The 23,616-nt window shown below is 44.0% G+C and overlaps 1 protein-coding gene across 5 annotated transcripts in view; it reads right to left on the reverse strand.

Annotated features, from left to right (window-relative positions):
- Positions 1-23,616, reverse strand: part of LOC138472811 (mitogen-activated protein kinase 8-like) — a gene marked incomplete in the record, with an annotated part of 957,660 nt that overhangs the window by 121,324 nt on the left and 812,720 nt on the right. For all 5 annotated transcript variants that reach the window (XM_069611172.1, XM_069611169.1, XM_069611173.1 and 2 more), the window contains 3 exon segments: positions 2,635-2,712; positions 3,269-3,332; positions 3,870-3,994. In XM_069611172.1, the coding sequence (XP_069467273.1) occupies positions 2,635-2,712; positions 3,269-3,332; positions 3,870-3,994 (267 nt within the window).

The following is a 23,616-nucleotide window of genomic DNA, read 5'->3' on the forward strand; positions in this document are numbered from 1 at the left end:
TTAAGGGGACTTCTACTGAACTCACCCTGCCACTGTAACCCTTTTAGTATATGGTCCCATGGTAGGCTATGGCTCCCCATTTTGTCCAATTTGATTCCATCACTGTACATTGATTTTAGGGGTAAGCTGGTGACAACTGCAATTTACTTTTGACTTAAGCTGGGGTGTAAGTCAATATATGTTAGTAGCTCAATTAATCTTACTGTCAGCCATTGGGGTACTAAAGTAGTTGAGTCTTGCTCGCAGGCATTTTGGTTTTGTAATATCTCAGTCTTCTGTCTTGGGAAACTATGAGGAAGGGCTATAATAGCTGTTGTGCTTAACTGGGCTCTCTGAGCTCACCCACGCATGCGCCAATGTGGTTTTGCATGGCTTAGTCCAGGCTCTAGCCTTAAGCAGGACATTGCTCATCCTCTGGGGGCGGGCATGAAAGTTTGGCGGTTTTTTGGGCCAACATTATTGGCTGACTGGCAAATTATTTGTTAGGAACACTGGTGTATGTGACTGGAAGGCTAGTGGAGGCCAGTCCATGAGTGTGTAGGTTTAACTGGGGGAGCCCCATTTTCTCAGTTATGCTCAATTTTTGCCAGAGTTTGGGTGTACTCAGCAAGTTTACTTACCTGCTGGAAGGTATTGACACTGAAAAGCTGCTGCTACAATTGTGAGACCAGGTCTGGCCATAGTTTCTAGGCTTGTGTCTGTACCTTAAGCTTAGATTCAGATTCTCAGTTGCTGGATGTCCTTCCTGGGATGTCCTCTTGCTCCTCTCTCGTTCCCTGTTATTGTCAAGGCTGGGTAATCTGTGCTGGGACCATCTTTGGACTGTTTAACCACTGTCATGGCATTTTAGCACCTTGGTTGTCGGCCTTTGCCCAGACGGTTATTGGGACACCAATACCCCTACTCTTGTTTGTTTGGGCCATCCATGGTTGCCTCAACTATTTCAGCTCTGGGACAGTTTTCTGATGGTTATCTGACCCTCTTTGCCCATTGAGCAACCAGAATCTGCTTTGCCAGCTTACTCCATCTTCCTGGAGCCATCTTCACTGTTGCTATCAATTCTGGCTGTCTAATTCTTCTTTGTGGCCATCCGGGCCATCACTGTTCCGGGATCCAAGTCCCAGGGTGACCAGATCCTGTAAACAGCATCTCTAAAAGAACTGTAGTCATCGGGTTTTATTGCATCTCCTGCATAGTCTTTGAAAACCACAAATGTGAGCAATTACTCTGGGGCTTGGTGGTTTATTCAAGTTTCTTACCCTCAGGGGACCCCAGGGTCCATGAGCATTTGGTTTTGCAGGTGCCATTTAACTATGTTTTGCCATTTGTTTCTATTGGCAGGTATCCTTCTGCATTTCACGCCTTGCACTGGAGCTTCTTCAATGGGTCGTTTCTGGCATCCGTTGGAATTGGTTGCCATGTTCTCTGCACCTAAGCGGTAGAACATTGATACTTTTGCCTTCCTATTCCCCCATAACCAAAGCAGTTTATTCCTATGGGGAGCTTCAGAACTAATAGCCAACAGTTGGGCTGGTGTATAAGCATTAGGCATTTCCCGGGCACTGCTATTAGATGTCCAGGTACTCGCCATTTTGCCCCTGCTACCATCAATGGCCAGTTAGTATAACTATGGCTGTGCGCCTGGAAAAGTGCCTTTCTGATGCCTACACAAAAGTCCAAACTGTGTACATTGCCAATGCTTGTTTTTCTAACAAGTAGATGCTATGTGCCTAAATGTAGTCTGACTTTTGGTAGCCTCTAACTTTGTGCTCTCAAGTGTCCTCCCATTCGCACTCCCCATTTACTGGGCACATGTTTATTATATCTAATACTGTGTCCTAGAGGTTTAAGATTACTGTGATGGCATTCAGTACTGGCACATGGGGTTCTGATCAGAATTACTTTAATGTATGGTACTGTTCTGTAGGATCCCCTTTTCCTCTCCGTCCTTGGTAGTAGCATTAATTCATATAGCGCCTTTTCCCATTTGTATGGTCTCAACGTGCTTGTGGTGGGAACGCCCTTGGGGAGCACAGTCCAGAGTATGGGGAAATTCAAAGACTTAGAATCTGTGTATGCATTTGGCAAAGATAAGAAATTAGGTGGGCTGGCCGGGCTCCAGTAAGCAACCCAAGAGATCAGGCATGTGGACGGTGCTGAGGGAGGTCAGGAGAGTCATTATGTACTGTCTCAGCAGATACTGGACTTAAGTATAGTGTTAGGAGTGAGTTAGGTCTTAACTGACCATCACTCGTTTCATACATACACTATTTTTACAATGTATTATGTTTAACCTATAGTTTTTATTTGACCCAATAGAGATTCAATGTGTCATTTTAATCAAGTGTATATTTTTCAGGATCCAGTGAGTAGCATTTTCTTTGGTTAACTGTGTGGACTATCTGGACTTTCCTACTACCCCTCCCCCTCGTGGAGTTAAGTTTGATTGCTCTGCCACAGCCATCTTCTGTAGAGAAGTTTGATTTACCTTTTAGGTCAGAACCTTGTCTCACCTTTAGGTTAGATGGCGACTTATCCATTCCCAGAGGGTTGTGTAAAAAGTCTACCAGACACCTTTACTCGACACTATAGGTTTTTTGAGAGATTTCCAGCAAAGAATACAATGGAACCAACCTAAAGGGGCTGGCTGCCCACGTATAACGCCCTTCTTGATTCGATCTTCCCAATCCAGAACCTCCTTGTAGATTAACTCTGAAAAAAAGAGCTTAGATCACTGATCAATCACTTACAGCAACCTCATCAAACAAAGTACAGGCATACAGAAAGGAACCCAGCTATTACATAGAAATTGTGCAGATTTTACTGATTGCACTTAAAAGGAGTTTTCCACTTTAAGCAGGTAAAACAGCATTTGTAGAGGTGATGTTAAAGGAGTGCCTATGTTGAGGTTATTTGTATTGTGTGCTCAATATAAGAAGGGATGTGCAGAGTACACTACGGTAAGGAGTAACATGCACTGAGTGCCAGAGTTAATTTGAAAAATGTGGTGTGGTGCAGAGTGTACAAACAGAGCATCAAGAGCAAAATGTGATGTACAAGCAGTCTTTACATGTTCAAGGTATTGTGCCAAGTGCTAGAAATTATGTGCAAGGAGTAATCAGCAGTACCAGGTGATGAGTGGGGAGCTTCCAAGTATAACAGGAGATGTGAGTAGTCTAAAAGGAAGATGTTGCGTGCAGGGAAAGTGACTGAAAGGAAATGCCATGGTTAGGGAGGCAGAGTGCAGGGAGCCAGATTTGATGTGTACCTTTCCATTCTTCAACTGTATGCTCCCTCTCATCCAACTGCCTGTCCGGTATCTTAGGAGGAGGCTGAAAGGAAAAAGCAATGATAAAAACTTGGATTAATCTCAATCTTTCTAAGTCTGCATCCATCTCCATGCGTTCACCACAACCACTATTTTTCCTCCCACCCACTTCCATTCATCATGCCTTCAATGTTCCCTGTCCATAACCACTTCCTGCCCTCAATCCTGTCTTCACACTGCTGTTCTCTGTGTCCTATAATCACACCACTATTTTGTCCCATGTACACTACGCATAAGAAAACACATCATACTCCACTTGACAGAATTATGTGTGACAACACTGCACACAATACTATATTAGCATAAAAGCTGCATTCACTATTTCAGTAAACGACAGAGGGACACAGTTTACTCAAAATCATTTCCAGTACACACAATGAGACACTGCACTCGGGATCATTGCACAATGGAAATGTTTAGTGTCTGAGATTGAGGGGACCTAAAAATAATGCTCCTTGCACAGCGTCTATTCACAATATTTGCATGCTTAAGAGAAAGATTAAACACGCTCAGACAAGCTGAGAACCAAACCCCAACTTACTGCTTCAGCTTCCAAGGGATCGTACCAGACGTTTATGTAAGGGTGCAAGAGAGCATCATCCACAGAGATCCTCTTTGAAGCATCAATCACCAGCATCTTGGAGAGAAGGTCTCTGGCTTGACTGGCTGAGCAAAAAGGGAGAGAGTACAAGATAATAAATTCATCATGTGCAGTGAAGACTGTAGCAAGATGAATGTATAAATCCCTAACTGTTTGAAAAGCCACAGAGGAAGCACTCTGGGCTCTTTGTAAAGTGGGGTAAGGAGCAGACGCGGCAACTGAAGCAGCAGTCCTTTAGACATGGGGTATAATACGATAGGTTATTTATAACACGCTTAATACCCAGAGGTTTCTAAGCGCGGACCTGGGAATCGAACCTGTGTTGCTCTGTGTCGTCTTACTTCCAAGGCGAGCACGTTGCTGCTGAGCTATCCTATATGCTCCATTTCCCTCTGTTGCGATGCAGTCCCCTTCATGCTACCTTATATTGAATCCTTGTTTTTGCCCTAACTTCAAAGGTCATTATGAAATACAAAGTATTTGTATATAGTGTTTTTGTCCAATTACCCATGCCTCTATGCCCTGTAATAATCAATAAGTTCCCAAATGTACAGTACTAAATGTAATGACTTCATAAAGATCAAGTGCTGAAACGGCCCGGCCTGGATTTGAACTTGCAATGTGCAGGCTGGCCACCATTCAGAGGTGAGCCCCTAAAACGGTCTTGCATCTTCCCAAACTTTTTGTTGGAGTGTTTGACCCAGGCTCCCAAGCAGGAGCATTGGCCACCACAGAGCAAGGCAGACAAGACGAGCATATGAAAAAACAGCATGTTTAACCCAGCAAAGACTACATATGAATATAAAACAGGCTTTTAGGAACAGTTCCCTGTAATTGTCATGTTCATTAAAAAAAAGAAAATTAAAAAAAACACTGAACATCTCCGCCTATAAGAGTGATTTTGAACACCGAAAACTCCAAAATAGAAAAATCAAATTTGAATTTTCGGTTTGCTATTTTGACGAATTGGCAGAACAATTTAGTTCGCAAAAACCAAACAAGCCCCAGTTTACAGTCCTACACTTTTTAAAATAATCAGGCAGGTAATGTAAAGTAGGTAAAACGTGGAACACAATCAGCACCAGATTCCCATAATGCAGTGCAGGGGGAGAGTTCCTATTTTGTCATGTATAGGAAGGATATTACACTGTTTCCCCCTGCAAATCTTTCCCCTTATTCTGGAGGAAGCGTGCTAGTAGTTTATACATTTGTAATAACTAGGATAAGTAACATTTCCTTCATCAAAGTGTCGTCGTTATTCATGAATAGAAAATCAAACTTATCGACTCGTAAAAGGTCTGGAAATCAGAACCCTAAAATTAAATATTACAAAGAGAAATGAAAACAAGACAACCAGGTTTAATAGATATCTCAAGAAAGCTTGTCAATGTCTGCTTTGGCATCTTTGTACTCTAGACCCAGGGTATCAAAGCCCAACTTTGAGCCCCCCTGAATCACTGACTGTACTCGTCTCCACCGGCATTACCATTCCACTGTTCACCCATTTTTGTTGTTCTCCTTATTGCTGATATAACTGATCCAATTTGCATTAGACATTTTTCTGTTCTTTTATGGCCTACACACCCTCTTCAGGGTCACCAAAATGTACATCTCTCTTTTCTGTTTTCAGTTTCTTAGACGATTTCCAGCTCCTGACGATCACTCAAACATAGTCTCTATTTAATCCACCACTATGCAGCAGTTTTCCAGCAAATCAATTAAAATGATTAGCATTGTTTCCCTTGTGAAGAAACATTGATACACCAATCTGATGCTTGCATGCATCTCTTCCCAAAGTTCTGAAGCACGTTTATATTTCAGTAATAGCGGAGTGTCTGACCTCCTTTGCCACATCTTCCCTACATCATCTGTTTTCGAAAAGGTTTAGTGTTGTCATTTTCACTGGATTTTATTTTCTTTGGTGTTAGATTTTCTACAAGCCCTCCTGAGAAGACAACCCTGCAGTTTTAGACAGGGTTTACCTTATGATAAACCGACTATCCAGGGTAGATGTGTTCGGTAGTCAGGCTTCACTCTTATGTATGATGGGAGTGGGCGAATATTAAAAAGGTACACCTTACACACACACACACAATCAAGGAAGATCCAAACAGTAGATTCATGGAAATATACTCTTATAGAATGCTCTACATCAGAAAATGAAAAAACTGTAATACAGGCAAGTACAGTAATAGAAAGAAGGCATATAGAAAACAGCAATCTCAACCGGTATTCAGTGCAACTTTACTAATAAGGAAAATATATTATAAAAGAGGACGTGTAGTTAGTTTAGAGAGTTAGAAAAAATTGTTCATATACTTCAAATGGGAGAAAGTCAGTAGGTAGCTCTGGGTTATAGTGAAAACACAGGCATGTAATTCCCAGACTCTAGGGAGAGCTACAGTAAGCAATTTTCAACATGGCAACAATGGAGAGCCCCACACAGAGGAAAGCTAGATCTGGGTTTGCCTACCCAAGGCCTTTGCAAGAACAATTGCAAAGATGGAGCTAAAACCCAAGAGACCATGAAAACTGTCGGGAAAGATTTTCTTTTTGCGACTTTCCCTCCACGGTTTTCAAGGAACCCCATTTTTGCTCGGTTTTTGATCCTGTCCTGACTTTTTGAAGGGAAGTAAAGCCTTCAACTCCACATCCCCTGCTTTTTGCTAACATGTTATGGGGGAAACCGATCCGACTATCAGTACTTGTAAACTTTGTTTCCCTATTAAATTCTTGTATTTTTAAACTTTCACACAGCATCTTACAATGGAGCCCAATAGGGATAGCTTTGGATCTCAATAGCTTTTTACTCAAAATATTTTTGGTTACTTTTATATGTGTCTAAAGATAAGCTGGCATACAATAATACAACAGGGGTCGCTGAAACTACTCCCAAAGAGCATCATAACTATATGTGTACACTAAGGAGGTTCTTCGTGGGTAATACTTTTAACTATTCATTTCCTAGCATCTTCTAAAGCAGATGTATGCCCATACTCATTTAGGTAACTGTCTTTAATTACAAAACACCCTTTTGTCCATCACATATTTCAATTCTTACAATACTGAATTCCAAAACACATTTAAAACCAATACAAACTACATCCAGTCATTACATAAAACAAACATAACATATTCAATACATTCCCCCTCACAAATAAAGCGCAAGGCAGGCAAGAAGTTAGAATTTTACTATTTTTGCATTATTTTTGGCATCCACCTTCACATTTACCACGTATGGTCACTAAACGTGGCTAGTGGCCTAAAATGAACGGGCCACAGGAAAGTAATTTTAAGGTCATGCACTTGCCCGATAAAGCGACGGCATTCGCAGGCTAGTGAGCCTTTGAGCGTATGTGGCCCAGGAAGGGGGCTGGGACCATCTCGTCCCAGGCCACATGCTGGGTGCCAGAAAGTCTGCTTCTGGGACTTATGTCAATCAAGTAGTTGTCATGATTGGACAACTACTGGCTGTTTAAATGGTGCATATCCTTAAAATAGGTGGGCATGGACTGGCTTTCAGCTCGAATCTTGGATACAAGAATTACATCTGCAGCTATTCTTCTGATCTACGCTGGTATCAATATCATGAAGAAGAGAAGCACACTTAAGATCTGAAGAAGACTCCTGAAGTGGCCCTGCATCCCTACCTGTGTCCTGCCTGGTGAAGCCCTGATCTCCGAAGACCCTGACCGGTGCTTTAGCACTTGGACTAGTGGGATCAACTAGTCTCAATGCCTTAGAGGATCCAGCCCTTCATAGCCTTCAGAAGTGCATCATTAGATTCTGCATGTGTTCACCGACAGGGGTTGCATCTTGCATTATCAGCCGACCAGAAGAATCCTTGAACACGCAACTCCTGGACACCTCTCAAAGGCACAAACAGTGGAAGATCTAGCCCCCCCAGCAATCCCCAGATTATTGATAAAGACATCTGGGAAAACTGGAGTCAGGGGTTTAGGTTAGCATCCGGGTGCCTGTCCCCCCTCCTCCTCCCGTCCTCCATAGGATAACATTGGGAACAAGTCCATCCGTCTTCTGTCTACCCTCCACTCCACTCACCTTTGGTCGTCAATCCAAGGTCGGTATCCTGTCCCTGGGTTAGCCTTGGGTCTGGAAGAGAGGAGAACACTTACCTGCTCTTTGGCAAATTGTTCAATAACTCTGAAATGGTTTGAAAGTAATCACCACCACAAGCCCATTGCAAACTTTCTAAAGAGAACTCATACTGGTGCGCAACACTGTGGTGAGGCTGACTTTTTGGCACAAGGCCCCATTCATCTTAGAGTTCATGCTTCTCAAGTTCGGATATTGTTCTTGCGATTGGTTCCCATCATTTACTGCAGCTAACTTACTTACATACATAACTTGATTAAGTTACCTGATGCCTAGTGGTGATTGTATATATTTGTATTATAGTGTGTTGTGTGATAATACTACCTGCTAGTTTCATTTTTCAGTGTGTTCTATAGCCCTTAAATATCTATTTTTATAATGGACTGTCCACATTGAATTGTGCGCTATTCTGTGTGAACTGAGGGCCCCTGACCCCACTCTCACTTCACTGAGACTAAGCCGTGAATGCTCACCCACCTACCTTGATTGGATTTTGGTTAACCTCTTGGAGCTGCCTCTTCATCTCAACTACTGTGGCCTCCTAAAATCTGTCCTCCGGCCAATTTCTAGAAATCCATTGTAACAACCAACAAGGCATTGAAGTTAGAAGATTCTCAGGATGTGGACCAGGCTGCTGGAAGAGGTTGAAAATCCCCAGACGCAGGTGCAGATGTCAATTCTGTTGTCATAATTCAGCCCAGTTTCCTGTAGCGGGGTCTACAAGTAGAGTTCCTGGAGATTGCTGGGCAAAGGAAAAACTCCCACTAAAAAACTAAAACAAATCCCTCAAAAACTAAAGATAAATGAGAAGAAAAAAAAAGAACCAAAACCACCCACCCAAAAAGACAATTTTGTCATCAAAAGAGGACCCTCTCAAAGCGATTCAAAGAGCTGGACATGACAGTAGCAGGAGCTAGGAAAAATAGTAAACCTTTAAAGCAGGTCAAACGATGGTCAGGTAAGAACAAAGGACTGGATGCAGGAGGAAGAGCAGTAGCAGGAATTCATGCAAGGATGTCCCTAGACAAAGCAGGCACTCGTGAAATGCAAGAAAATGTGGGTTCCAGCATGTGTTCCCAGTTGAGTGATGAACACGATCCAGGAGTTCAGTACGAGAGTATGCATTATTTCCCACTGAATCAAGGGAGCATGAAGGAATACTCTTTTGGATAGAAGTGAAATGTTATGGGGGAACTGCAGATGCTGTCTAGCAATAAGTGCAGAAGGTGAAACAACAGGCAAGACATTCACTGTAGAGTAAGGTAGAACTAGACACTGGGAACAAGATATGTGCTCAATGGGGGCATAAGGAGATCGGTAGAGAAGTGGAGTACAGTGTAGCAAAGGGCAAAAGAAAATCTGTACAGTGGGAATCAAACTACATGGAAGAACGACTTTTTACAGAGAGGTTGTTTAGATATATTTGTGGACCGCGATTAATCGATGTAGTTCAGTCCCCCGTCCCTCAAATCAAAAGCGCCACACCAATATATCTGTGATGTAGTTCAATCTAGCCCCGTCTGTGAATCATATAGAACCACATAGTCCTCTCACGAGTTAGCACTAGATAAACCAAGAACCAGGCCAGTGTATAGAAAGAAAATATATTTATTAATAGGAAAATTAATATTGGTACAAAATCGCAGATCACGCCACCTCACTAAGTGGCTCAAATTCTTTTCTTTCCTAACACTTCCCTTTTCACACAAATTGAAAATCTAGTTGGTTCAGGATAACAGATCAGACTCTTTAACCCCACAACATGTACAGCCCAATTACTTTTAATAACATATAGAAGGTTGAAACATGACCGGATCATACGCTTTACATGAATTTTAATTTAAATAACATGCAATAAGTTCCTATTTGCAAAAGCAATGTCACACTTTCAATGCTCTGTCTTCTTAATCTCCTTGCGCACTTGGAAATGGTTTACAGAGTTGTATAGCTTAATAACATGTAAAGATTTTTGACTGGCACTCTACTCTTAGCAAAGCTGGCAGTCAATAGCACAACCAACCTTTCAGAACAAACACTTCATATTTGGAAACCATTCTTCCTTCACCACTATGCAATTCACAATCTCCCTTTTCCCAGGAGCCACTTTCTCACTTTCAGTAGAAGGTAAGCTTTTAAATCGGTGACTCCAATTTTAAATTTGGGAAGACACTATTCTGCCCCAGCACGCAAATCCAGGTATTCAGTTGATCATTTGGAACCTCTCTGCTTTAAGGTAGGGTCTGAGAAATGGTGGACAGTTCAAAATGTAATTTTGTATGCACCCCTCCCTTTAGGATTTTTTGGGATAGGCAATGAGAAATAGGAGTCCCCAATCACATTAACAGATTTTTCTTTTATTCACATGGGAAGAGATAGGTTTGGTTTCGAAATTCAACAATATTACTCTGGGTTAGTAGGCTATAGGGGAATTATATTATTATTTATAAAGGAAATGCTAGGGGTCTACTTTGTCTGCCCACCCAGTCAATAATGGGAAGAAATTAAATCAAATAGATCCCCACAAGATTTGGTTAGGTCAGACAAGTTTACTTGCATAAAATAGCTCTAGATTTGTTTGCGTTCAGGAAAGTCCTCAAGGTTTCTGGATACTCAGGGGAACATCAGGTCTTGGTTAGAGGCCTCTCCAGGTTCAGTCAAGAATGGCCTTTATTTGCTTCTCCTTGTCGAAATCCAACCTTCTGTCTCTGTTCCTGGTTAACTCCAATTCCTGTCTCCCAGGCATTGTTATTTTTCCAGAAATGTTGCAGTAGTCCCACACAGATGAAAAATCAGGCAGTTTCTTCGTTTCCCATTGTGCAACACCTTATGAACCCATAATCACACCGCCAAAAATTTCTAAATGATCAGGTGCCAGTTTATCGGCTCTTGCCCGAATTGGACAACTATTTTGCATTCACTTTTCCAAGGCCAACCTCTTTCTTTGATTGGCCCCTTTAGTTTACCAAGCTCAAATTCGGCAGTGGCAAGTCCTCCCAATTGAAATTAACTTTTCTACACATTTCAATGTTGTACTTAAAACTAGAGTGAGGCAATTATGTAATTTATAGTTAAGCATAATATGTATATGACTAAAACGGCCTGCCCATGTCGAAACTAATGAAACATGCCTTGTCCCGGCACAATGTTGTAGGTGCGAATTCCCGTTTTTTGTGAATTCTGCAAAAATGATAAAAGTCAGCATCACAAAATGTGTATCCAGTCATTGCATCAAATACAAAGCATTGAATGCCAAAAGCATCGAAAAAAATGCATCGAAAAAAGGATCAAATGCATTTTTTTCAAAGGTAAAGGTTTTATTTTAAGTATAATGGGTTTTATGGGATAAAAAAAAACAGTGGGGGACCCCCCATAAAAAAAAAATAAATGCATTCAATGCTTTTTTTCATTGCTTTTTTTTTAGATGCCAAGGCATTAGATGCTTTGGCATTCGATGCAATCATTATACACCCACACAATGTTACCGTTATTTACTTCCATAAGCTACTATATTCCAAAATGTCTGCTTTGTGACATTTTCTGGGAAGCTACTATCACATTTCAGTTTATTACTGGAGTTCACAGGGTCAAATTGTAATGAGGTTTACATCATTGGATGGAGCTATCCGCAAGCTTTTTAATGATACTTGAATCATTAACGTGCTACTTATGGTTCCTGAGAAAATGACACAATATTGGCAGAAGTATACCAAAGACTGGGAGTAGGCCAGAAGCCTCTATCTGTTCAGGGCTAAATGTAATCTGTTGGAATACGCGGGCCCAAATACTTTCACCTCCAAGAACATGAAAGAACACCTCTTTAGTTATTACAAGAAACCTGGCTAGTTAATGCTATCGCTGTGGAAGGATATACAATCTTTTGCCAACCAGCTCAGCAAAAAGCCAAAGACAGACCCAATGGTGGTCTGCTAATGGCCTTTTAAATCTGTGTGTTTAAAGATTTCTCTCTGATAGCAAACGTCAACATGGGTATCCATACATGTAAATCTCAGCTAAAACAGCAAGACGGTTTCTTGGAGGTGATATTTTTTAATATATATTGGAAACTCGCAATTTAATCATTACGAGTATTTCTTGAGGACTTGGTAATCTTGCTTGAAAAAGTAAATATGTTGTATGGAGGGCGCACTAAAAATGTGGGTCGAATTCCTTATAAACTGTAGGTTGGAAATAGCAAATGGTAAACTACCTGGGGATAACCGGCTAATCCAACTAGAAGCCAGGGAACGATCACCTCAATATTGGACTATATATTTATGTCCATAAACCTTTTTGAGCAAAAGGTTACCCTGAACATAGTGAAAGGAGGGGGAAGTGATCACTCTTGGTTATAGCTTGTATTCCCAGAACTCTTATAGAATCCCCAAGAGAGATACACATAGTTGATTGAAAATAGGAAAGGCAGACTGCGCCGTCTAAAAATACAAATGGGAGGGAAGAAAACTAAACAACTGTTTTATGGGGATTTCAGAGATTACTCAATTTGAGAACTGCCACCCAGACAAATTCACCAGATTCATATGGTCGCTCCATCCACCGATATCAAACGGTGGAGGGAAGATACAGACATCACCACTCCTTTGATGAGGGAACCATGCTGCGGAAAAGAAACTTAAACAAGATGCTTAGTGGAATTAAACAAATGAGCAGGAGTAAAGAATTAAAAAAAAGGGTATCCAAGTCTCTCTCGCAGAGCTATAAAAATTGGTCAGTGTCGAGAACGATGAGTAGACTCCAACAGGGTGGTGAACACATGCTAGAGCTATTGGGGAAAAGAAATTCGAGGGGGTTCTGGTCTGTGTTACACTAGAGGGGACATCCCAAACTTGGCAGTGTAACTTAGTCTCCGAAAAAGACTGAATAAAGAATATAACAGAGGTATTTTTAAAGCCACAGAAAGTAATTATGGAAAGTAATAAAGAAGTTGCTTGGGACCTCAGTTTTGATGAACAACATATTATCAATCTAATTGGAAACAGTTCAACTTCAAAAGCAGCAGCACCGAATGGTCTAAAGTACCAAGTGCTAAAGAATAACCCCCCTTTTTGGGCAAGGTTGCTATATTGGCTATTTAGGAAAATCCTGACAAGGCGAGAGTTTCCAGACTCATGGAAATCAGCAATTGAAATACCGCTGTTCAAGGGGGTCAACCGGTCAGTGGCATCCAACTATCGGCCGATCGCTCTCCTGGATATAGAAAGCAAGATCTTTATGAGAATTTTGCTGGGAGAATTGGGAGGCTGTGCAAAGGGCGGGAGGATGTTGTCAAAACTCCAAACCGGTTTTAGGAGAGGTCTCTCCACAGCCCTAAACGGGGTTGTAATAAACCTCAGGAGTGAAAACACAGGGAATAAGGGGGAGCAACAGATATTCGGGGCGTGGGTCGATTTCTCTAAAGCTTTCGACCAAGTCGATAGAAGCAGGCTCTGATCAAAGCTTAGAGCGAGAGGTCTGCCGGAAGGAATTCTGAGGATGTTAATCAAAATACACAGTGAGAGTTCATCTCGACGAAGAGGGGCATCTATCGGACCCAGTGAGGGTGAAATGGGGTTGTGTCAGGGATGCCTGGGGGCACCCTTCTTTAATTTATATCTAGCTTACATGGGGTACTATCTGGCCCCAGCGACCTTGGCAAGCCCAACACTGAACGGCGCTAAAATTCACTGGCTTGCATATGTTGATGTCGTCTTACTTGGTAAGACGGCTGTCGGGTTGCAGCGTCTTCTGAATAAATTACATTGTTATGCCGGAGAGAACAGATTGGTAGTAAATCCTAATAAGTCAAAGATAATGGTCTTCAGACAAAAGAACAAAAAGGTCATGTTCCAGCACTGGAAGCTGGGGGGCCAACTAATTCCAAGAGTCGAAGTAGTGCTATATCTGGGGTACAAAATATACGCGGTACCAGCAGCCTGTAAAACAAAACTAGATATTGGCATGAAAATCAACCAACTTTCTGCTCAAATGAAAAAGGTACTGATGAGATATGGCAGATTCTCTTTATTACCATTAATCAAGTTCTATCAGGCAAAGGTAATACCAGTCATAACGTATGGTGTGGAAGCCAAACCTCATCTGTGGAACAGTACATGACAAAAATGGGAAGGAATGATGTGGAAAAAAGTCCTAGGCTTACCAACGTGTCTGTCGGTTGCAAATATTAGGTTCGAATTGGGCCTAAAGTCATTAAAGGCACATGTAAGGTGAAAACTAATTTTTCTCTTCCGACTCATCCATCTAGCCAAAGAAGATACATTATATTTAGACATAAAGGCGCATATGGAAAATAAGAGATCAAAGATGCCAAGTCATCTATATTCCCAGGTAAGAGTCTGGCTAGAGAAGAGCGACATAGTAATCCAGTCCTTAAGTGAGAACCTGATGAAAGCCAAAAAACGATGGGATGAAATGGACTGGATTAATACCATCGAGGAAGTACGTTACGCAAGCAATCCCAATCCATTGCTGAAAGCCGACAAAAAAAACTGGGGTTCTTAAATATCTGGTGAAATTTCCCAACTGGAGGATCAGGAAAACATTCTTGCGTTTGTGTTTGAATGTCATACACAAATGGGAGGTACTAACAAAGAGAGGACTGGGACACTCAGCCATCCAATTATGTAAAATCTGTAGAAATCCCGAAAATCAATCCATATGGCATCTATTAATGGACTGTGAAGGCACGTGGCAAGCAAGATCCCTTTTCTTCGAAAAATATGGCTTTGAGTCTGCATATTATATACTGGAAATGCTTTGGGATAGGCTGACCTCTGGCATCTTACAGGGTTTAACAATAGCAGTGATGCAGATGCTAGAAAAATGTAAAGGAGAAATTGGGAGCTTCCAAAAGTAGGTCATTGAGTAATTGGGTAAGAAGTGAAGCAATAAAGCACCCACTAAAGACGTGAAGGGGAAAAATGGACTATCCAAATAGGAGAAATTTTAAATGTAAATGGGAAGGAAAGCTTAAAATATGATTCTAATTTAGGTTGTTTTTCTGATTTTCCTTTAACGTGTTTACTTTTAAGTGTAAATATTCAGTTTGTAAAAGATTTCTTTTTTTTGGTAAACCAAAAAAAAAAAGTACTATTGTCCATCTAACTTATGGCAGTCGCTAAACATATATGCATATTTTGACGTCCTTTGTATATCAAGTTTTGTTTCCCCCATCTAACATAAGATCTGGACCATCTGTTTTCTTTGTTGGTTTGCCTGCAATTAATCCAATATTGTTTCTCCCAGGGCTAATGGGTCATTTGTTTATCTTTGAGCACAGGCCTCAATCCACCATACATTCCTTTTTGGTCACTGCTGTGGCTTCAAAAAGATGTTTTAGACAGACAGAATATAGGTGGAGGGGGAGCGGGGGTCACTGTTTGAGTGCTCTGAACAGAAACTGGAGCCATTTCTCCTGAACAGAAGCTAATGCTTTTACATGTCAGTTTCTTTAACAGATGAGGGCTTCTATCTGTTGCATTTTATTTACATGTGAAAAACATGCATATTAATTCTGGTATTGTGGCATCTGTAAGGGAGGCATGGTATCACAAGTAGAGCCATACAAGCTTGGCACGTTCAAAAACCTTTATTGTAACTTGAAAGGGGGGTTTGAAAAAAACTCCTAGATTGCCCTATAGCTAAAGATGGGAGTACTTTCAACCACCAAAGTAAAAAAACACAGTCCTAGTCATTTGTCAGTCAAAGCAAAATGGCCTATATTAAAACACCCATTGCCTGCCCTTACTCTACTACAATAAATGTGTATAAGGAAAGATGGGACGATGTAAATGAAAAAGCAGTGTTTAAAAATATATCTCAAGGTAACTGAGCAAAACTCCCTTCCCCATGTTTTTAGCACAGGATAAGGTGGCACACTCTGGTTTTAGAACACACTCTGGATTTAGACAACGATGCAGCTCAGGACGCGGACCAGGGCCTTCCATGAAAAAGTCTCTTGGTCGCACAAAGTTTCTTATTCACAAGATGCCCAAGGTTCATTCAACAAAACACAGGTTACTCTTTCCTCCAGGATTGATAGTTCACATACTTTAGGCTTTATAGTTCACAGAGGTCTCCCTCTGTCGTGACCGGAAGGTCCGATCACAGTTTGCAACAGGTCTCCCTCTGGTTGACTTGGACCTTCCAAATCACAATTGCTCACAGTTCGCTTTTCTCATCGAAGACTTTCGAATGTGCAAGGGGTTTTGCGAATACCTCGGCATGACCCCTTCGATTACAGTTCACTTTTAGTATTCATTTTCCCACTGATGTCAGATACATTTGTTATTCATGGGTTACTCGGCTTTTAACTATTCCGCTTGCACCGGTATGCACATTTAAACAGAGACCTTCGGTTTGGGTACTTTCACTATGCCAGACCACTCTGTTATTTCTCCATGTCTCACTTGTTCGACTGGCAGTTCAGCAATACTTTGGCGGCTTAATCACATTTTACTTTCACTCGCGTATTCTGAGTATGCGTGCAACCTTCATTCTCATGATGCACTGTTGCTGCTTGTAAATTTCATCTTCAATACAGACCAACCTTTCACGGCTTTCTTTAACTCACCGGCTCTGCTAGTTTCTGTGCCTGTGTCTGATCTAGGAGCCAAGGTTGATACCACAGCTGCTGCTTCACCTCCCCAACTCGGTCGCTCACCCGGGAGCGCTGCTGGTATCTTTCACACACAATGCCGGATTCACAGTCATCTTTTATCAGGGTCACTTGTGCAGCCTTCAAGATACTTTGGAGGCAACGATTGTTCGCCGGGACGCCCAAGGTCTCTCCACTCCTTGATTCTACTTCTTGATATGCCATCCTGCTCCACCTGCTTCGCTGCTGCCCTGGAAGAACTGCCCTTTCTCATGCTTTGCCCTGTCGGCATGTGTTCCAGTGCTCCACCTTTTATCCATGTGGGGAAAAAGTCAATCCGGTTTATGCAATTGTGGTCAATTGCCTGACTTCGCCTGACCGTACTAACGGGACATGTCTGGTGTAATGTCTTTCTTCACTCGGACCGCCTCTTCCTCGGTTTAGTGTTTCTGCAGGAAAGGGGGTGGGTAGAGTTGGAAAATCAGAATATCCTAAAATATTGGATGAAGTAAAGGTGTTGAAAAGGTAGGGATACTGTGTCTCACCATTGGGTGTCACACCCCCGACCAAGGTGATCCTCCCGCACTGGTCCACCCCCAAGTACTAGACAGTGAGACACCCTCTGGTTTCTCACACATCACAGTCCATATTTACATTATAATATATATTTGAATGGTTCCGGCCTAGGAGTTTCACTCATAAACCGTTCCTTTCCTTACAGACTGCAGAATGCCCATACTTGCTCCATGGCATCTTTAGTTTGGGAAAAGTGCACTTTGGGAACTCAGTCACTTGTATTCAAAAGCAGGCCTTTAGTTTTGGGCTTTGTCAATCGCATGCAGGGCCCATTTAATTTTATTTCTATGGAAAATGGCATTTTGATGTGACAGTTGAGAATGAAATGCTGCCCTTTCAGTGTGGCAGTCAACTGTGTGCTTTAAATTCTCTGCATTTTTAGACCCAACACAGCCAAATGCAGTTTCCTTTTTGTCTGGGGCTGAATCTGAACCCCACAAAATCTCAAGTCTTTCTCAGAATTTTAGATGAGTTTCTTTAGCTGTAAGGACAACTGGTTGATCATCCCAAGTGACAGCCACAGCAGCGTAATGTGTTGTCACACCCGGTTTATTTTTCCTGGAGGTCTTGGGAGGTGGAGATCTGTCGGCTCTAGGCAGACAGTAATTTTGTACCCAGTGTGTGAGGTAGGCAGGGCAAATAATCCAGAAGGTTCCATGTACGATATTCACAGTATTTAATTGTAAGCGGTAGCAACAGGTAGCAAGTGCAAAGCCATCAGTGCAGAGATGATGTGGTCACACGGTTTTAGGTCCAGGACCGGGACCAGGACCAGCCTGGCTGCCTTTGTTTTGTATTGCTTGAAGTTGAGGAGCCAGGAATTTGCGAAGACCCAAGTAGAGACTATTGCAGTACGTCTTTGTGTGAGATTTTCACAGATAAAAATACTTGTATTCTGAACTCTCTTAAGGACAGATTTGGGTAGGGTATTTCTTACATACCTTGTGGAGCTTTTGAGTACACGTAAGCAGTCCATTGAAGCTATTCTCGCCCCCACAACCCAAGTGCAATGGGGACGTCAAACAGGAGTATCTGCAATAGAAATCCTTGCTTCATGGCCCTTTTAATGTGGAATTGATCAAAGCATACTGATAAATTACCACTCGGGCAAATGTCTGCTCATTCAGTGTTAGGGGCGTTTTCCAAAATTCTACCAGTGGTAAGACTTTATAAAACCATCCCTTGGTATACAGGCCCCAACGTCTAGTATAAGTCTATACTACTCAAGGTTTTGGTAGCATGGCAAAGCAGTCAGGCTTATCTTAGGAGGAGGGTGGGGGGTGAGATGTGATCTGTAGGTAAGTACAATAAAGGAACAACTGCCAGACCCATGCTGGAGAACAATAGCTACAGGTAAGGAACTTGCTCCTTCTCCAGCATGGGGTCTGGCATGGATTCACATGCTCATGAATAACTAATACATAGCAGTACAACATTACACAACAACAGAAGGTGGCAATACCTCTGGAATAGGCTCACCTCAAGCAAACAGGTTGTGTAGCACTGCTTGGCCGACTCTGGAGTCCTCCCTGGAATCCCTGACAACGTAGTAGAACTTCGTGAAGGTGTTCATGGACCTCCACATAGCAGCCCTGCAGATTTCTAGCAGGGGCACACCAGACAGGAACGCTGACGTTGCAGCAATTCCTCAGGTGGAGTGGGCTCTCGGACGGACGGGCATCGGTCAGCTCGCAAACGGACGACAGGGCGTGATGCAGCCGGAGAGCCATCTTGAAATGGAAGCCTTGGAGAAGGCCTTTCCATGGTTCACAGGACCAATGTTCACAAACATTTGTGAAGTCTCCCGAAATTCTGTTGTGCGTGCCACATAGAGTCTCAGGGTATGAGCAACGTCCTGCGAGTGTAAGGCCCTTTTCATCGGAGACAAAGGTTTTGGGGGAAAAAACAAGTAACACCAAAGGCTTGTTGAGGTGTAATTCCGACTGAACTTTTGGCATGAAAGAGGGGTGCATACACAGCACCACCCTCGATTCGTGGAAAGTCAGGTACAGCTGCTTCCAGGATAGGGCCTGGATCTCACCTACCCTTCTGGCAGAGGTGATGGCCACAAGAAAGGTTGTTTTCCATAAGAGAAACTTGAGTGGGGCCTGATGCAAAGGCTTGTCAGAACCACCTTGAGTTCCCACGCCGTGCCAGGAGCCTTCACCGGCGGGAAAGATCTGAAAAGTCCTTTGAGAAACTCCTTGACGAGTCGGTGTCAGAGACGGAAGATCTTCCTGGTGACCTGGTGTAGCGGGAGAGAGCTGCCAGATGTACCTTGATGGAGGCGTGTGCCAGTTCGGCTTTGGCCACGGATAGCAAGTGTGGAAGGATTTGTGGGGCCGTGACCCTCAGAAGGGTAATCTTCTGTGACCAGCACCACGAAGCGAAACGCTTCCACTTGTGATCGTAGCACTTCAAGGTCGACGACACTCTGGCCTTGGCGAGTGCCTCCCTGCAGTCCGCTGGAAACGCATACCCTCCAAACTATAGGGCTGCAGGAGCCTAGGGTCAGTGATCCTAGGTCGGGATGAAGGACAGAGTCTCCATTCCTAGTGAGAAGATGCAGAACCACTGGCAGCTTGACCAGAGGTGACGCTGACAGGCCAAGAAGGTCCGGGTACCAAATCTGCCTCGACCAGGCCAGGGCGATGAGTATTATCTTACATTGACACTGCGTGTTGATGACCCGTAGCAGGAGAGGGAACGGAGGAAATGCACACAGAAACATCCCTTCCCACAGGAAGCAGAACACGTTTCTCCCCCCCCCCCAGGCTCCTCTTTTCGTGGAATCAGCTGGTGAACTTCTGGCACTTGGAGTTTGCCGCCGTCGCAAACAGATTGATCTGGGGTCTACCCCACTTGATGAATAGGCGGTCCACCTGATCCTGACGAAGCTCCCACTTGTGGCAGGAGCGCAGCTATCTACTGAGGGAGTCTGCAATGGTGTTCTTGACTCCCGGCAGGTGGAGAGGGATGAGGCAAATCCCCTGTCCGACAGCCCAGCGCAACAAGTCCTGCGCTTCCTTGGAGAGCGCCAGGGATCGAGTGCCCTCTGCTTCCTGATGTAAAACGTGGTGGTGTTGTCCGTGAAGATCCTCACCACCTTGACTTTCAGAGACGGGTGGAATGACTTGAATGCCCAGAACACCGCCCGTAGCACCAGGATGTTGATATGAAGATCGTTCTCCCCTGGCAGCCACAGGCCTTTGGCAAGCAGACGTCCGGTGTGCACTCCCCATCCCTCTAGGGAGGCGTCCGTTGTGACCGTTTTCTGGTATGGCAGGCTTTGAAACCCCGGGCTTTGGGCAACGTTGGCGCGAACATCCCACCATACAATCACCCAACGGAACTAGTCGTTGAGCGAGATCTTGTTTGTGAAGCTTCCGGAAACCTGTATCCAACAGGCGTCCAGGAATTCCTGAAGGGGTCGCATTTGCAATCTAACAGGGTAGATGAATGCTTACTTACATGAACATACACAGTTTTCAGGCAACTCTCACAAGGGGCGACGCTTCACTTTGCCATCAGAGGAACTTCAAGGACCTTTTTTAGGGACCCACTTAGTGAACTCTAGTCAGCACCCACGAGAGGTACGATTATACAAACTTGAGGAATGTCAAAGACTATCGCAAGAAAACACTAGCTAATGAACATAATTTCTATTGTCTCCTAATCCCTTACAGAGTGTACGAATTATGAAAAGAATTAATTGGACTAATATGAAACCATGCTCCTGAAGGGATAATATATCCCGAAACGCATTGAGTTTACGAATTTATTTACATTATTTTGATTATTTTGAAGATCCTTATGTGAACATTGTACAATATGAATGAAATATTGTAACATGACAATGAAATAAAAAAAAAGAAATTATTTTTAGTGGTTATAGGTTTACGTCTATGAAATCATTTTTGCTTGTATAACACAGTTGGACATTCCACTTTCATTAATCTTTGACTTAACTTGGACTAACATCCGTATAAATATTGTTTGTTTATTTACAAAACCCAGAGTGTGTATGGGACGCGATTGTTCCACAGATCGTGGACACGGTTTATAATCACAAAATTAGTGAAGTACATACTAACAGGTGTGCATCTGTATACGTTCTTTTGCTTCTAGATGCAGGACATCATGCCCAGTAATGACTTGATGGCCCGCACAGTGGTCGTCTTCGTTGACGACAGCAACTGCCCCTTTCCCAGAATGGCTGTTATCCTCTTCTCCGAGGGAGGCACCCAGCATCACAGTATTGAGTCTGGCGCCTAGGAACAGCGCGTTTTGTGATGGAGTTAAGCAGGACTTGTAATAGTTGACAGAGAATCTCAGATCCATTAGCTGGACGGTCACCTCAGTGTCCCCTTCAGCCAGCACCTGCAAGCGGGCGCGGATCAGCCAGTCGTCTAGGTATGGGTATATGTGTATTCCCTGTAGGTGTAAATGGGCCGGCACTGGTGCCAGGCATTTTGTGAACGCTCTGGGGGCAGACTTCAAGCTGAAAGGTAAGGCCTTGAACTGGTAGTGCTGTCCCTGCACCACAAAAAGTAGAAACTTTTGAGGTTTCTTGAGAATGGGGACATGGAAGAAGGCGTCCTCCAGGTCCAACGACAGCAAGAAGTCTCCTCTCTCCAGTTGGCCTAGCACGTGTTGCAACATGACCATCCTGAATTTTTGCGAGTTGAGGTATTTGTCCAGACGTCGTAGGTCTAGGATGGGCGTCCAGCCCCCTGTCTTCTTTCTGACCAGAAAGTATCTGAACTAGACTCTGGAGCCCCAGAGTTGCTGGGGAACTAGCTCTAGCGCCCCTTTCCACAGCATGGCCCATACCTCTTCCAGAAGTTGAGAGATGTGCTGCTTCTGACAGGCAACCGTAGTGAACCATGGACAGCTGCGTTGAAACTACAGAGTGTGTCATTGGGCGAGAGCGTCCAGCACCAGTCGGCCAGTAGTGCTCTTTCTCCACTCGCTGACTAACCTAGTCAGCCAGCCTCCCACTGGGGTACACGAGTTGGGGCCCGACGTTCCGGCCTGTTGAAGCTTGCTTCGGCGGCAGCGTCCTGCACTGCGGGCGACGCTGCCCTACGCTACCATAGATCTGGAAACAGCCTCTGTAGGCTTCCTGAGTTGTGGATCTGGAAGGCTGATGGCACGATGTGGAGAAGTCTTGAGGACCTGCTTGACTTTCCCCTGGAGGAGCGAAAAGAAGAGTGGTGCTGTTGGAGGGTTCCCAGAGAACGGGCCATCTCTGTATCCGCTTTGATGGCCTGGAGGGACTGGTCAATGACTTTCCCAAATAGGTTATCGCTGAAGGGCATGTCCAGCACCTTCGCTTGGACCTCCTGGCGGAAATGTGTGGCCTTCATCCAGCCTTGGCGACAAAGGCAGACATGTTCCCCATTTGCCGGAACCCTGTGTCCGTGACGTCCAATGCCACTATGATCCGACTCTACCTTACCTTCCCGGAAGAGAGCGATTGCCTCCATCTTCTTATCATTGGGGAGGAACTCCAGAATAGGTCCCCGCTTGCACCACAACTCCCTGTCGTACCTGGCTAATAACGCCAGTGCGTTGGCCACCGTGATAGTGGATCCTGCAGTGTAAATCACCTTCCTACTCATGGCGTCCATCCTCTTCCCTTCACTGTCTGGAGGGACCGAGGAAGAGGACGGGTTGGCCGACCATTTCTTCGTGGCCGCCGATACCATTGAATCCGGTGATGGCTGCGACTTAAGGCACTTTGGTACAGAGTCCGGTACCCGATATTTCTTCTCCAGCCTATCCTGTTTGGCTGGAGCCGTGCAAGGGTTCTTCATGAGGGCCAGGCCTTCTTCCCAAACGTTGTCTAGAAGGGGCACCGCAATGACCATCTTCCTCTTGGCCTTGCGCCTCTGGTACAAGAAGCCCTGCTTCTTAGTTTCCTCGGGTACTAGCTGGAATAGCTCAGAGGCTCTTGAGATCATGGAGTGGAACGATCCCACCTCATCCAGTGGAGACACCCGATGTGGAGCATCCAAATGTGGAGATTCATCATCCGCTGTGACGATATCCTGGTCGTCAATCGTCATCATGGCCGTATCCATCCCTGTACCCGTAGTTAGGTCTGCTGGGGGAGAAGGGACCGGACATGGTGGAGGAGGTTGAAATGGGGGCGTCGGATGATGCTTCCTCTTCTTTGCAGGAGGATGATTGGGGACCTGGGGTACCCCAGGTGCCAGAGGCATCCTCATCTGGATCTCTGACACCAAGGTGTGCAGGGTCGAAATAATATCCAAAGAAATGTCCCTCAGCTGCGAAGGCGGAATAGGAAAGCTAGGCACTGCGCCATCGCCATCCTCTTCAATGTCCTTGTGGACCGTGTGCAAGGACTCCTGGTCTTTG

Source organism: Ambystoma mexicanum, chromosome 8, assembly GCF_040938575.1.
Source record: "Ambystoma mexicanum isolate Mex_15411 chromosome 8, UKY_AmexF1_1, whole genome shotgun sequence".
NCBI classification, from domain to species: Eukaryota; Metazoa; Chordata; class Amphibia; order Caudata; family Ambystomatidae; genus Ambystoma; species Ambystoma mexicanum.